At 43.5% G+C, this 16,747-nt stretch overlaps 1 protein-coding gene across 5 annotated transcripts in view; it reads left to right on the top strand.

The window, feature by feature from the left end:
* The window catches only part of PAMR1 (peptidase domain containing associated with muscle regeneration 1), a 55,471-nt gene that overhangs the window by 26,138 nt on the left and 12,586 nt on the right, over window positions 1-16,747 (top strand). For all 5 annotated transcript variants that reach the window (XM_086462836.1, XM_086462837.1, XM_086462839.1 and 2 more), the window contains one exon: window positions 1,897-2,004. In XM_086462836.1, coding sequence (XP_086318962.1) covers window positions 1,897-2,004 — 108 coding nt within the window. The remainder of the gene's footprint in view (window positions 1-1,896; window positions 2,005-16,747) is intronic.

A 16,747-nucleotide genomic window follows, 5' to 3' on the forward strand; every position in this document is an offset into this window, starting at 1 on the left:
AGAATTGAAAGCGGGGGCAGAACAGGATCGAAAAATCTGGCAGCACATTGCAAACTGAAGCATTTCTCCTGAAAATTTCCCTCTGTGCAGAGCGCTGTGGAAAAGCCGAGGTCCCTGGAACAGATTGCACAGGGCTTGCTGTGCTGCAGATGACAGCAGCAGCAGCACTTTTTCTACAGGGTGTGCACCAGGCCATGGAGGTGATCTGATGTCCCCAGCACCTTAGTGGTGTAATGGAAAGGGCTGAAGAAGCATCTTGTGCTGTCAGAACTGAATTCCTTCCCTTTCAGTCTTCCCTTCCTCTGAGCTCTGTGCTGCCTTATGAGTCATAGCTTGTCGAAGCAGTGGCACTGGCTGCACAAAGGCCACTGGTTCATCTGCAAGAGAGGTTTTGATTGGTACAAAATAAGCTGCAAAGCCTATAGCCCCTTTAGGACAGGTCGCTGCATGTGTTGTTATTAAAGGATGAAACCATACAATCTGCTACACTGCCTGGTCTGAAAGCAGGTCTTGGATCCCATCCCACGCCAAGTGTCAAACGGGAACCAGTAATTGGCATGAATGACTAGAAGGTACTCAGCACATTTCAGATGAGAGGGATGGGGGCCCAGATGAGGAGGCATCAGGGTCTCTTACGGATTAGACATATGCTGGATCTAGTTAGATGAAAGCCTGTTATTGAATTTCAGTAGTGCTTTACTTTCTGTACCTCCAAGCTGGTGATCTTTGACACAACATAGGGACTTTAACCTTTTCTAGTACTGTCCATGTTGTTTGACTGAAGCCAGGAAATTAAGACTCCTTTAAAAAGAAAAATATTTAGTGCTCTTGAATAGCAGGCATATCCTTGTTTGGTTGACATGCTTACTTTTAGAGAAGCATGAGACAAAGCTGGGGCAAGGACAAAGCTGAAAGTTCACTGGCTTCAAACCAGTGACTACAAAATATCAGCCTGTACAGGCTCTTCTGCTTCTCTTTCCCTTTCTCAGTGATATTTTGCATTAGTTGGATAATCCTTTAAGATAGCAAGGAATATGTTTTGTAGTCAATGTGAGCTGAAACTGAGTTGGTATGGATCCAGATGTGAACTTTGCTGCAGAGTCTTGTTTTGTTAAGATGGACTCGAAGCAGGGCATCAGATCCTGAACTCCTCAGGTGTTGGCATGACCTAAATCTTGAACTGGATCTAAGTCTTGAGATTTTGGCTCTGCTTTCCAGGGAGACCTTGTAGTGGCCTTCCAGTGCTTAAAGGGGGCCTACAAGGAAGGTGGGGAGGGACTCTTTATCAGGGAGGGTAGTGGTAGGGCAAGGGGTAACGGTTTCAAACTGAAAGACAGGAGATTTAGATTAGATATTAGGGAGAAGTTCTTTACTGTGAGGGTGGTGAGGCACTGGAACAGGCTGACCAGAGAAGCTGTGGCTGCCCCCTCCTTGGCAGTGTTCAAGGCCAGGTTGGATGGGGCTTGGAGCAACCTGGTCTAGTGGAAGGTGTCCCTGCCCATAGCAGGGGTTGGAACTGGGTGATCTTTAAGGTCCCTTCCAGCGCAAACCATGCTGTGATTCTATGATCTGTAATTTAGGCTAAGCTCTAAACACTGTTGGAGCTTGCTGTTAATTATTTTTCTTCCACAAACCTTTCTCACCACTTGACTACAGTTACAGGAAGATGGTAAGAGTAAATGATGAATGCTGTGAAAAGAACTGCCCATCATTATAACATCCTGTCTCCAGTAAGATGAGCAGAAGGCTTTTTGTCAGGCATTAGGCCCTTTACTGTCTCTTCCTAATTTTTAACCAGAATATGTAATCTACCCCAAGACACAACCGTCATGAGGAAAAGCAGATAGGACCCCCATCCTCTGAGAGACCATGAATGTTCTTGCTTTTCTTTTATAGCTTGTTCTTCGTCTCCATGTCTTCATGATGGAACGTGCATTCTAGACAAAAGCGGTACCTACAAATGTGCCTGTCTGGCTGGCTATACAGGGAGTCGCTGTGAAAACTGTGAGTACAGGCACTGTGTGTATGACCAGCCTCCAGGGTTGTCACTGATGCAGGCCATTAATTGTTAGGACTGTTATTGATGTGTAGGTTAGGTCAGTCACAGTGCCAGAGAATGCACTGAGCTTCTTGTGGCATTTTTTAAGACACGTTGCTTGCAGTTGATGAAGATTTCCACTAAATAGTTCTGGAGCTTTATATCCACCCATAAAAAGGTAAAACAAGATTGGAGCTGAGACACAGCACACAAGAAATCTTGTGATGGACTAGCCTTATCAGACAGAGTTATACCGCCTGCTGTTTTCCACTGTGTGGGTCAGCTGCTCTCTTCTGATAGCACATACCCCAGCTGAGCCCTGCGCTTGGTGCTTTAGCCAGAGTCAGTCCTAGGAGGTTTGTCTTCCCGCACAGCCACCTGAAAGGTAGAGTTCTGGCACCATGAGTGACAGAGACTTGGGATCAAAACAAATGAAAAAGGGTAGATTCTGTCCGTATCTCCTCACTGCACGTATAGTCACACACCTGGTTTTGTCCTGCCGAGAGAATTTAAAATAAATGAGTTCGAATCAATTGTCTGTTCTAGCGATTTTGTTCTTCAAGCTTGAGCAAGTGTCTTCGTCTAACAGGGCTTGAAAGAGCAAGAAGAATTGTGCAATATATGCTATGATAAAGGCTATACCATCTCTACTAGCTGAAAGGAGCATTGTGCAATATTTAAAGTCACTGAGCTACAGCTCTAGCTGACTGTGGAGGATTTCAGTGATTCCAGTGAAATCCACTTGGGATCGTATTTGGCCCAAGACAGAAAGCTTACTGTGCCTTGCTGCCGCATTACTCTGGCCATAAGGCACACAATGCCTTGCCTGCTTCCAGAGTTTCCAATTCTATGTCAGAGCAGCCAGTATACACCAAACCTCATTACTTCAAAATCTTTTTCCCCCAAGGTGCCTTTGTCAGGAGTGGATTTCTTTCCTGGAATTGCTTTTACTTCATCAGGGAGTTAAAATCATAGTGACATGGTACCTCTTTGCATGGATCATTTTGAGATAAAAGACCTTTCGATTTCTATAGGTCCAGAAGTAGTTCGTAAGACTTGACTTTCCTCCCAGCAGACTAGAGGAGAGGTAGTTTTAAATTTTCTATAAGCCTGAAAAAGTTTTGGTTCTGAACAGCATGCCACATTCTGCCAGACTGCACAGATTCCTGGTATGCTTTCTGTAGGGAAGGTGCTGCTGAATATTGAGGTTCCTGACCTTAGGACTGATGTGGCTGGCTCTTCTGCTAACAGCCTCTTTCCTATGAATAGTTGTTTAGCAGGTCATTTAGGGTCTGGAAACTCCCCAGCTCTTTGCAACTGCCAAGTGAGATTAGTTCCATTCCTGTCTTTAGGAGAGAGTTAAAAAAAAAAAAAAAGATTTCTCTCTGGTTAAGAACCAACCTAAATTTCGAATTAATTACATTTCCAGCAAACCTCAACCCTAGTTTTGGCAGGCTGTGCACCACAGTCAAGGCAAGAAATGAAGCTCACATTCTTTTACTAGTTTTCTGTTGTAATTCCAGCGTAGAAACTTCACCCGCAAACACACAGAGCGAACAACAGAGAAGGTAGACGAAAAACAATAGGATAAGACTTCTGTCTTACTATACCAACGAAGGGTGTAGGTAGTAACAGAGTAAAAGGGAGGAGACACTTAAAATATTTTAACTCAACAGCAGTCCTGCAGTTTGATTTGTGAAAGAACAGTTTAGGTGGATAAAATACTGTTACTTTACTATATTTGTAGCTATATGCTTGCCTTTTACTTATGCTATGAAATATTTTTCCAGCATCTATAGTGCTGCCTTCCATAACATAGATAAAAGTTGATCTTTTTTTCTTGTGTGTGAATAGCAGACCTCACAGTGAGAAAACATCATAGCAAATCTCTGTGCTCCCTGGCCTCAAAGAAGTTTTTTCTTAAGACAGTTCCTTCAGTTTTGACAAAATGTATCCTAAGTATTTTCTAGTGTATGGGGGGAAAAAGGCAGAAAATTACAGTTTGATTTGGTTTTTAAGAGCAATAGGAGGAATTGGAAAAAAATATCTGGGGCTGTAATTCTTTAAAAATTAGTCATTTCCTGAATGGAAATGTTAAATGTTTACGTTTAACAGTTTAAATGTTAAAGGGAGACCACGTGATGCTCAGAATCTTTCTCTCTATTAGGTCTTGCAGCAACAGTGCTGTCTTGTGAGGTGGACCCAAGGGAAATAAATTTATTTCTGCAGAAAACAATCATAAAATGGTCACTTTTGGAATATTGACTATGACTTTGGACACTATGAGGCTGATTCTTTCAGTCTGGTTTTCTTGGAGCAAGTCAGGTGCAATCCCATTAAAATCAGTAGATTTATGTTGATGAAAAATAGGTATAAGAAAGAAGAAAATTATAGCCCCTTAATGTTAAGTTAATGTAACGTAGAAGATTTGAGGTGGTTCAACAGAATGTACCCAGAGAGGTATGAGGATTTTAATGAAACTCAAGGAACATACTTCAGAGGAAGTCAGACTGCGGAATTATCTTGTTGAGGAATAAGTTAAGGCTTATTAAACAATTAAATTTATTTTAATTACAATTATTTAAATTTAATTAAATAAAATTAATTTTAAAAAGTCAGCAATGGACATTTCATGACAGAATCAAAAGTCTTCTAGGTCCCTCACCATCCTGATGCAGCTGTGTCTTTTTTGTGTTTCCAAGTTGTTTTAAAGATGTGGGAATCGCTATTGGAATTATGGGAATCACCTTAATGAAATAAACCGCAAGGAACTTATTTTTTCCACTGTTAAACTAAATTCCATCTATTTAATAGGATGATCAGCATTCATCAAGCAGCTTTCCTGGCGTAATATTGAACCCTGATTGCTCTGTCAGTTGCAATTCGCAATATTAATAAAATAATTAAAGGCACAGGTTGCTTATAATGAGCAGTGTCTTTTCTCTTCTATGTGGCAGCCAGAAAATTGTCTTTTTGTTTACAATTAGAGGGACTAATACAGTGATTAAAAGGCTTTGACAGCATGAAGTGAAATGCAGGCATGTACCTTTCTAACAGCTGTTAATATTTCCATCAGAAATATGTCTGATTTCACTCCAGAGACTGATTAAAAAAAAAGCCTATATGAAATTGTAAGCCAAATGCTAACCAAAAGAGTGAAATCTTTCCTTCTTTCTTCTGCCCTAAACCACAATAAAAGTCCTACAGACCAGCAACAAATACCTTCTTATACATAAGCATGCTCTGTTATGATGATACAGTAAGTAGAGAAAACTAATTCCTATTTTAAATATTTGGGCTTTTTTCTGATCTCAAACTGAATGTGCAGTTTACCAGCATACCCCTCCCAGACACCCCTTATCCATGCTGGCCTCATTGAGGTCAAACTCAGGCTTTTCTGACTGACCTCTGCACATTTTAATGCAAATAATCCTGCACTCAGAGGCAGTAGAAAAAAAACCCAAATCTAGATCATGTGATTCTCTTAGCCTGCACTGAAACAGAGCAGTAACTTCCTCAAAAGATGCATGTTAGGGAAAAAGTATCAAGCTGACTAGTGGCCTCGTCCTGGTGCTCTGCATGCTAACAAGCACCTGCTCAAGTGTTAGACTGTCAATGGCACTGTGCAGCATGGCAACTACTTGTTCAGCTCAAAATAAGAAAGCTTTTTTCCAAAGTCTCAGTGTTGAGTTTGCCTGCTGAAGATGCGGCTGTAGAGGGATGACACTACTGGTACCCTATGGCAAATGCTCTCCCCCTCTGCTTGTCCTCCTCCTAGGACGGGGTGTTCTGACTCAAGAGTCCTCCCAGGGCTTGCTGGCCCCAAAGCAAGGGACCTTAACCTCATCCTGCCCTGAAATTTCCTGTTACCTTTATTTCAAACAAAGCCAGGCAAACTAGTCTACGCAAATAAGAGGAACTTGTGCTGAATGGGGAATTCAGGGCTCAGATCCGATTTCCATTTTTATTCTGTTTCTCCCTCCTGTCTGCCAAAAAGAAGAGGTTTGTTCTGCATCCTAATGAAGGGTCTAATCCAACTGGCTAAGCTGTGTAAACTAACTCCTTGCTGTAGCCTTTGATGTTGCTAGGGCTGGCCTTAACATGTTCCAACAGGCTTCTGAATATAGCTTTCAGGCCCTTCCCCACTGCTGATATAATCCCCTTCCATTCTTCTTGGCCTCATACAGCTGTGACTTGGTATGGTTCTTAGGGATGCCCTCACCCTTAACGGACTGACTGGCTGATATTCAAGACAGGGAGAAATCGTTAACTCTCCCCCACCCCCTGCCTTGTTCTGCTATGGGAGCAATGAGCCCAGCTGTCAGTGCCTGGCAGAGGCTGGACAGAGTTTTGATTCCAGCAGAGTCTGGGATGAGGCACCGCGGAAAGGTTCTGAACATTACACATAGTTTCCTTACCTAACCACGGACATGTAATACAGTCTTCTAAGGGAAGGCTTGGAGGTTTTTTTGATGTTGTCAGCAAGATTCTCAGTGATGGTTTTCAAGGAGTGCCTTAATCACTGCCTATAATCACTCATACATGTTGTGCCATTTGCACATGTGTGTTAGACCATGTCTACGCTGCATGATTACCGTGGAGAACTCAGGTATAACCAAATGCCCCTGAACCCTTTCTTGCCACTCTGGCCTGGAAATCAGTCCTATTCCAGTTAGGGAAAATGTTCCAAAAAAGAAATATGACTCTCAGTTTCCCTAATCCTAGCCCTGCCATTGGTTTTTTGGTTGGTTGTTGGGTTTTGCTTATTTTTTTCCAGTGGAAAACAGCTTATTACAGCTTTTTTTAAAGGGACAGAGTTCTTCCCCACTTGTGTCAAGGTGGCTTTTTTGGTGGCTATGTCAAAAAGATGAGATTAATGCCACTCTTTCTCCATTGCATTTCTGCTGTCCTCCCTATAGGCTCGCGTGTATAGGGTGGGAAATAAGAAAGCAACTCCTGCTGCTGCCAAAGCACATACACACCTGGAGCTGCTAAGGAGTAAAGGCTAGTGGCCTTTTTTTCACTGTCACAATGCATGGTTCACCTGCCTTGAGACCCACATGCTAGCAAACACCTTTAACTGGAATGTGTCGGTTCTCGAGTTTTGCAAATCCGTTAGGGGTTACAGGCTAAAGCTTAAACCAGCACTGCCCTTTAGCTGTCATACAGCAACCCTGTAGTGTGAATGCAGGCAGGATCTGCTCAGAGGTGGTTTGTTCTCCAGAACCTTCCTGGGACTCCCTCTGAGAGCCAATGTAGTATTGCTGCTTGTATCTTGAGCGCTATTACTTGGTTACACTGTTCTTGCGGGCAAGTCTATTAAGAAGAACAGTTCAGGCAGGGTGAGATGATCCCGCAGTGCAGATATGGCCAGTGCATTCATATAGGAAGCTTCACGGGCCCACATGTCTCTGCAAATCCAGGTAAGATACTAGTACTGCAGCCCTCAGAGAGGTTTTTAGTAAGTCACCTTCAGAGTTCAGTACTGGTGGGATAATGCCCTCTTTTGTTCTCCTGAGCTGATCAGAAGTGCATTGTGATGCTGGCTAGTCGTTCACTAGGATGTTATCCTTGCTGGCCCATACTGCCCCCCAGTATACTCCTTTCCAGGAGAATTGTGTGTTTGCAAGGCAAGATGTGTATTGTTTAGTGCCTAATGAGTGGATTTGAAGGGCTTGGCTTGAGATGGAGGTAGAGATTTCTGCTCCCAGTTTTCACTTCAGTATATTTCCTGGAGGTCTCTCCCTTAGTTAGAAGGATGCGGGAACTGTTCATGCAGAAGCTGCCAAACCACCAAACATTGTGCCTGGTGCTTTAAGTAACTTAACATCAATTTTGGGTTGTCTTAATTCACTGAGCGACAAACTAAAGCTGTTCAGCTCCTGTTACACAAACAGCCAAGATGCCCCGTAAGAGGACGGAAACACCTAAGAGAAAAATGAGGTTGATGTCTGAGGATGGAAGCTGCTACAAACATCTGAAGCAATCACTAAACAACTGCTCCTTGTGAATCAGCCTGCAGAAAACTGGTCCCTAGAACTGCTCTTTCTTTCCGCTCTGTCAATATGACTGTTGGATTGGGCAAGCCATGCAGTCTCTGGCAGGAAGTTGCTCCTACCATTTAGCAGTATGTGATCTCATAATATTTTTATAGTATTTTGAAACTCCAGTGAGTAAATGTAGCTGCCAGCAAGGCTGAAAGAGACAGGACATCTGCTTTATTGACAGCTCCTTTTGTCCCTTTGTTATTTTCTCAGTCTATTAACTAGTCAATTTTTTTAGTTTGTCAGAAAGCAAAACATGTCGTAAGATACCATGGTGTTCTGCCCAGAGCATAGCCCCAGGCATTGCTATCTTCAAAATAAATCGGAAATTGTATCTTTGTTAATGTTATCCACCCAAGGATAGGCCTGGTGTAGGAAGAGGTGTATTTCTAACCACATTAAGTGGATTCATAGGGAATCTCCACTTGCCCCACCTGAAAATGATCCTGAGCTTTTTCCTCAGACTGCTAACATGCCTTAGAGATAAAAATATCCACAGGATTCTCCCTGGTATGACTTGCTGTGTGGAAGGATGAATCAGTGTTGCAGGAGAACAGGTTAGACCAAGCTACGTTCCAGGTATTCTTGCTATGCTGGATCAGACAAAGATACTTTTCCCTGTCATTTCATCACTGAATCACTTAGGAGACTAAGTCTTCCTGACAGATCTGCTCTAAGGTATGGCATAAATCAGGTCTTCAGCACAGAATATCTGCATGCAGGCCAAAAAAGCAGTCTCCTGGTGTGCAAGCATACAGACTGCATGCTCTTGCAGTGCTTTGGGCTAACCTTAAAACTACTTTGAAAGTGTGCTGGAATAACCAGCATGCTTAAATGCTGTCAGTTTCATCCCTGCCCCGCACCCCTCCCCAAGATCATGCAAAAGCTTCCTTCCTCCTTGAAGATTTTACACAGAAACATCTCTGAGGCAAGCTACCTTACATACTTCCCTTTGTTGCACTCATGGGCATGATTTCACTCTCTTGCACACTGTTTAGAGCTGATACAATCCACTGCCAAGGCAGAATCGCCCCAGGTGGTAGGAATGATGACACAAAACGACCAGGCAGTATCCTGCTTGCTGTCTCTTATGGCTCCCATATTCCTCTTTGGTTTTCTCAAGAGCTCAGGAATGGCATTTCACAACCAACCAAATTGCCCTGCTGCTTCCTTAGTACTCTCCTGCTTTCTAGTTCCCTTAATTTTCTTTTTCCCTACACTCTCATCTCAACACTTGGTAATTTCCGTCTCTTAAACAGGCAATGTCAGATCTTCCTTTCTGTCTGAAATCCAGCTCAGATCACTGCAAAAGGCTGAGTAAATGATCCTGTCAGCTACGCTAGGGTGAATCTGTATCATTAAATGGTGTTTTCCTGTTGCAGCTGATGCACACCACAAACACTGTTTCAAAGCATTATGCATTTCTTTAGAGTGTCCTTCTCATCCAACACTGCCTGGGCATTGTCCCTGTTGACGTCTCCAAAATTAAATACCTCCAGATGGTTTACTCTTTTGTAATTTGGTATAATAACTAGCGTATCAGCTTCTCTATTGCCCTACAGTCTTCCCCCTGAGCAGATAGTGCTCTCCTTTGCAGTGTGATATTGTGATGTTTTCCAAGGCACACCTTGGGGAACTTACTCTAAGTATTAGTTCTTGCCACTGATAGAGAAAGTGATTGTTGAGGATAGTTAGGATTTTGCTCACTCCGGCATCCCATGCACAAACAGGTCCAGCTGTGTAATTAAATAGGCCATCCAAGTACCGGAAAGGTTGTATCCAGAGGCATAGCTTTCTAAGGGCTCAGAACAATGCTGATAAAGATCAAGTGGCTAATTGTAAGCAAAAACCTCCAAATTACCTCCGGATGAATAAATCACAGTGGGTGATCCAAGCATATTTTCTCATGGATACAGTCTCATTCACAGAAGCAGGGAGCTGGAAAACATCAGGGGTGAGTTCCAATTGGCTGGAAGGGAATTAAAAGATTTGGATTTCAGTAGGGATTACATCATAGTTTTGTGTAATTATTCCTAGCTGGTGGAACCACTGCAAAAGCGAAGAGGCCCAGAAAGCAGGACTGGAAATCTATCTTTGGTACTTGGGGTTGGCTGATGAGCTGCTTTTGTTATGATTTCCTTTGACGTTTCCAGGAGTAGTGTGAGGACTGGCAAAATGCAATAGTGAGAGAAGATTTGGACTTCCAGGTCTCTTTCATGGTCGATAAATTAAGGCCAAAAATCTTTGTGATGAATTGCTTGTCCCGGCATTTCTGCATGAGATGGGGCTGGAACTGGGCATGGGGCTGGGAGAATGTGTCCTGAGACATCACAAGAGGCACAAAGGAGGGTGGGGAGTTCCATGTCTTTTGAAATACAAGTGAGTGAGGGCAGAGATATTTATCCAAAATCCTCCCTGGCTAGCAACCTGAATGGAAGCTACTGCAATGCAGGGGCAAACTTTTTGGAAATAGTGCTTTTTACCACTCCAGGACTTGTATTTGATACTGAAGGCCAGTTCCTAAGTGACATTTAGGCATCTATTTAGGCACCTTTTAGCTGCTGAAATCACCATGACATGGTCACCTTTGTGGAACTGGCTGTTAGTATCTTAGCCTTGCTGGCTAAAGTGCTTGTGATATGGTGGAGGTTGGATGTACCCCTGAGACTCCTGCGTAAAGCCTTCCTCCGTCTTTGTCGAGTCTGCAGTGACAGGCATGACCAAGCAGAGCAGTGCTGCTTGGATGTGTGGCTATAGCTGTTCAGAGCATCCTTGTTCTCCAAGGTACAAAAGCCTCCCTATTCCAGAAAACACTGCCATCACTGTGAACACCTTTTTATCACAGTGGTTCCCTTGCACTTTCCCGTACAGGATCTGCTGCAGTGTTTGCATATGTTTGCTTTCTGCTTTGAGAGTCTTGCTTTAAAAAAGATAGTTTTCAACCCAAACCTTAGCACTCTTGGCTTTCCTTGTTCACCCCCTTCTAATTTCTCGTTGTAAAAGTTGCAGCCACACTCTTTTTTTCACCCAAAGCTGGCTAGCTCCAAAAAGCAAAAGTTTTGAGGGGCAACAAAGATGATGAGCAAGCTTTCTAGACATCACCAGCCCCCTCAGACACAGCCTGCATAAACACACACCAACACCACCCCCAGAAAGCATTTCCTTCGGAGAGTCCTGACCAAGGCCACCTGTCATCCAAAGCAGTTCAGCTCCCAGCAGTCTGTTCCTGCTGTGGGGAAGAATGATGGTCAGATAGCAAAGCTAATGCCATGGAGCCTCTCCTGCTCTTATTCATATCGAGCTCTTGCCAGGGTCTGGAGCAGAACAGCTGGGCTGCTTGTCAGTGTGTGGCTTCCTAGTCAGCAGCACTCTCCAGCGTGGGAGAGATGGGAGGTTCAGGGAGGTGGTGGCAAGAAGGTTAATGTCCTCGTGATGGATCCTGCAGTATTTGCTATCATTTATTCAGGCGAGCCTGAGCTGAGAGATGATCTTGAGAGCAGCATCAGAAGATGCCAGGCTCTTCCTGAGCATAAACACCATCACTGTGGATTGAGCTCCTTGTTCCTTGTAGGAACAAAGCCTGTGCAGAAACGATTTCAGGCTCAGGGTCAGCAGTGTCACGGGGAGAAGGACATCCTCACCGCAGCTTACACAGCTTGCTCTATGAGGTGCTGCAGGTCCTCATGAATCCAATGTTGCTATCAGCAGACTTATGATGTGCCCATGATCCCAGCATGCAGAGAACCTTGAAGTCAGACAAGAGCCAGACAAGAACGCTGAGACTCCTAAAGCATAAGTCTGGAGTCAGGGCTCCTGCCTCATAGTGCTTGTGACCTGACACACAATGTCTGACAGCTTTGCGCAGAGGAGAGTGCCGACCCACACTGCCTCTGGATGGCAGGAGGGCCTGATGCTTCCTGATGCTGGCAGGCTCTTTCATCAAATCCATCACCAAACTCATATGCTTGCTTGAAAGCCCTGCTCACTGCTTATGAGAAAGAATAAAAGAGCAGTTCTCCTGAGCTCTCTGAGCCGTGGCCTCCAGAAATCCCTCACCTCATTCCTTCCTTGAGGACACAGCCATTCCAAAAACATTTTGACAGCCAATGTCCTTATGCTTTTGGCTAAAGTTAGTCTCCATGGGCTTATGTATTAGGCATTAACCATCTCTGGGCCTCTATGCCAAGCTGCAGAGTGATGGTGTCTCGGGGGAGCCATCTGAATCCTCCCCCATGTCAAGTTCTCTTCTGCCAGCAAACCCTGTGAGAACCTGGGGCGTCCTCACCTTGTGGATGCACACTGGGGAGAGAAGGGATAACTGTAGAAGTAAATTGTATCAAAGATTTACTTGGACTGACAGAGCTTATGGGGCAAGATTAGGAAATAAGCTCTGTTATGAGTGAAGACCACAAATTGTGTAAGTCTGAATTCGGAAAAGCTCTATACTCACAGGGCTTTGCAAAGGGCATCGCAGTACCCAGCAGTGACTGCTAAGCTGTTTGCGGCTGGTTCCCTCCTCAACTCTACATTCAGGCACACGGGACTGTCTGCTCCCATATGGCTCCATCCCCTTTGTACAAAATGCTGCTGCTGAGAGTAATGTGTGAATTATGTAATGGTGTAATTATTTAATGCAGATTTCTGCACGAAGCTGGGTCAGTTTAAATGTAAATGTACTAAGAATATCAGGAGGTGACAGGACTGTTCCTAGCTCTGCCGCTCACTCACTGTTTGCCTTCAGGTAAATCACTCAATATCTCTGTGCTATAGCTTCCCTAGCAGTAAAATACAGGCAGACACTACTTTTATAACAAACTTTGGAAATGTAGAGATTATAAGCTTTAAGAACTGTTATATAATGCTGCTCAGGTAGCCATGTAAGCAGACTTGCCCTCCGAACAAAAGTTAAACCAAGAAAAATAAGTTGATCAGATAAGAGACTTGCAGGCCAAAAGTCAAACCTGATGGGATTTACCACTGTTGACTTCAGCAGGCTTGGCCATAGGCAGTGACTACAAATATCAGTGAGCTGCAGGAAAGGCATGCAGGTAGAGCTGTCAGGGAGTTTTCTGTTAGAATGCTTTCACAGCAGAAAATTTTCAAAGAAATTTTTATTTTCTGCTGGAATTTTTAAAAATTATTATTTTCATAATCAGAGAGGAAAAAAAATCACTTCCACATACTCTGCGTGTCATGCTCCCTCCAGCAACAGCATCTTGATGCTGTGATTTCTGGGGCTTCCAGGTTCTCTGGCTTCAGAGCACTTGCCAGCCACTGCCGTGGAGCTAGGAAACCCCAAAGCTCAGGATCCAAAATCTTGATGCTGAGGTTCCCTGTGCAGGGGCTACTGTGGCTTTTAGCAGCATGCTGGGCTGTAAATTACAGAAGAATGTCATTTAGGCTTTCTCCTGACAAAATGTCCTCTGTCTGAGGATAGTTATTTAAATTCCTTCAGTTTCAGTCTCTGTCAGGCTTTCTCTGAAGTCATCAGGCCGATTTGGCTAGGATGGGGGTACCCAGGGTCCCAAAGTGAGTCCACAGCTCGCTCTTTCACTGCAGCAAACATGTGTTAGGATTCATAACAGCAGGAGTGGCTCCACTCCCCTACTTGTGACCACGTGCAGTTTCGGTGGCTATTTTCAGTGTTCGGCCTCCACCGAGCATGCCAGCACACGTTATGCGAAAAAAGTATTACAAGTGCATAGAAAAATGTTCCCCAGAGCCACTACTAGCTAGTCAAAATGTGCTATATACATTGGCACCAGTCAGCCTGAAAGGCAAGCGCTGACTTGGGAATATGCAACAAGAGAAATTTCTTTAACAGTAGCAGTATTAAAAAATCCTGTACGCAAATTAAGAACAAAACTCCATACAATTACAATATCTTGCACCCCATATTTCAGGGTGGGACAAAACTGGAAATGTAAACATTTCATTAGTACCAGCAATGAGAAATGAGATTTATTTCAGGCATGCAGTATGTTATTGAAAGGTCATGCAGAATTTAGAGATAATGTATGATGTGTGTGATGGGGTATACATTATTTAACGAGGAAGTGGGTGAGAGGAAGACAGCAGAAGAAAATGGTGTTTGTTTAATGAAGAGACCCTGGGACAAAAGCAAAAGATAATTCCATCAGGCAGGATTTGCAGGACATTGAAGAGAGAAAAGCATAGCTCAAGAGATCATCTAATTTATCTCACTGGTGATAAAATGAGCATGAAAACTATTTCTAAATGGCAGATAATTCAGATCTGAGGAATGCCTTTTACGTATAATTTAAAAGGGAGAGGATTTTGCACTGTTATTAATAATGGAACATTTTACTTAAAATCCAAGAACCTACTGTTCCTCTAGTCTAGTTTTTCTCAGATTGCAGGAAGTTGTCTGTGAAATGTGGAGCCATTTTAATGTTTCATATGGGACAGAAATGCTGTTTTCTTTTCTTTTTTCCAAGACATCAAAGTAAGAGGCAAGAAGGGTACTAAGTTTTATTTGGAATCTCTGAGTTTGTTATATAGACACTGGAGGCAGCTCTGGTTTTTATTCTCTCTAACAACTAGGCTGTCACAACTGAGCATTTCTCCTAGAGGTGCCTGTAGCCACCTTGCCTTATCCCTTCCTACTTTGCTTCTTATGAACTGTACAGAGCTGGATCAGGCCAAAACTTGCCTCAGACCCTAAAGTCTCTTTTATGGAACTTCGCAGGAACAGCATTGTGTAGCAAAATATGGAAAAATTAAAACCACACAAAAAATCTCAGCTCAAAACGAGCTTGCTAGTACCACACTGTTCTCTCCAAAGTCTGCTCCAGTTTATTTGTTTGTTTTTTTTTTTAATCTGGAGTTTCAATTTTCAATTTTCAGATGATGTGACACATGTAATTTCCTCTTACATCCTACTGTGCCTTTCAAACATTTGTCAAGGACACTTCTACCAAATTTTTCTTGAGTAAGAATTCTCCTCTTCTTAATTTTGTCCTGCCTGGATATACTTCTTTGTCTTCCTTTAAACATCTTACTGTATTCTTTCTGGTTTTAGCTTTTAGATTATTGTAGCTTTTAGCTTTTGCATGACCAGGGTGGTCATTCTTAGCTCTTAGTGACACTCATGTCTGTATTTCCCTAACATTAGTTTCACCTTTCCCTGAACTCTCTCCGATCTTCCTACTGTTTCCTAGATATAAATTCTTGAGAATCTTTGTAAGTGTGATGACACCATGGCCTGAAGAATGGGATCAGCCTGACCCTCATGGAGTCTCTGGTTGCTCAGATATTTTTTGGCAGACCTTGAATGAATGTCTTTCATATTTGGCTGTCCATTATCATCTCATAGCAGAATATTAGAGCCACCTAGTCCATTTTTTGGGTTCCTGTTGGCTTCGGTCTTCTGTTTGTGGAGAGAAAGGTGCAGAGATTGAGCACTGCAACCTGAAATCCTGACACTCTTAGTCCCATTTTGGCAGGGTTGTCTGCAGCCTTACTGTTTGGGGTGAGTAATGCTGACTTCATGGTACATTTCATAGATACTTCTGTCTGAAGCTTTCTACCTTGTCTTTTGCTTCTTCCTCTGTCTGCTTTGCAAAGTGCACTGAGAGAAAAGGTAAGGTGTTAATCTTGTGAAAAGCTGGGCAGTGACTGCTGTTCAGAGGGCATTGCACTAACACTAGGGAAGTGTTGATAAGGCCTTTAAATTGCTAAGACCTATGGATGCCATTTCTTTCTTTAACCACTTCTGTGTCAGTGAGAAAGTCCTCCCATGGGTTATCAAGACAGATTTTCCTACTCCTTCCTCTCTCATTTTGCTAGGAATAAGTGATGCTATAGCCAAACACAGCACAAATGGCATGTCTAAGACACCCTGAAGGTAGGAAGCCAGAGTCACAGGGCAGTATGAATCATTTATTTCATGTGGAGCTGAGCAGTGTAGCTGGTGGCCTAGAAGGGTTCAAGCCCATGGGGTGCTCCTGGCCAGCCCACCATCTGCTTCCCAAGGAAGTGCTGGCCAGGCGGCTTACAGCCCCACCTCTGCTGCAGCTCTCAGGCTAGCACAGGTACAGCTGGGGGTGGATGCTGGGTGGGGTGGGGCTGGCTGTGGGTGGGTGAGGGGAATCCAGCCCATGTGACTGCAAAAGCTGGACCACGCAGAGAAGAAGGACTGATACTCAGAAATACTCAGTATATGGCAAGATCAGGCGCATCCTGCCTGGGCAAGGGAATCTGAAATCCTATCAAATATCTTAGAGAGCTTAGAAACTGAAGACAACCGCATCAGTTCAGGTGGTCAGATTTTATGGCTAGTGTGTGTATCCAGAGGGTAAGGGCAGAGTGAGGTATGAATGACATTTACGGAATGTTCTTTTCCTTTCTTTTTGACATCTGAGAAAAGTCTGTTGGAGAGTTGGATATAGTCTTACACCAGGAGAGAGTGTTGAGAGACTTCAGTCAAATATCTCAAACAAAGGAGGCTGTCCTAACATTCAGTGGAATATACCACATATTCTGTAAGATGTAAGGACCAGCCAAATTCACACTCTTGATGGGAAGCTAGCCACGAAAAGATGAGAGAATGGGCTGAAGCACACAGGGGCTAGGATTCCCTTCACAGTAACTCTTCAAAACTCCATTGCCTGAAGTGTTCATAAGTAAAGGGGAAAGGTGCAGA

The sequence above is a fragment of the Leptosomus discolor genome, chromosome 3 (genome assembly GCF_034619465.1).
Source record: "Leptosomus discolor isolate bLepDis1 chromosome 3, bLepDis1.hap2, whole genome shotgun sequence".
Classification (NCBI taxonomy): Eukaryota; Metazoa; Chordata; class Aves; order Leptosomiformes; family Leptosomidae; genus Leptosomus; species Leptosomus discolor.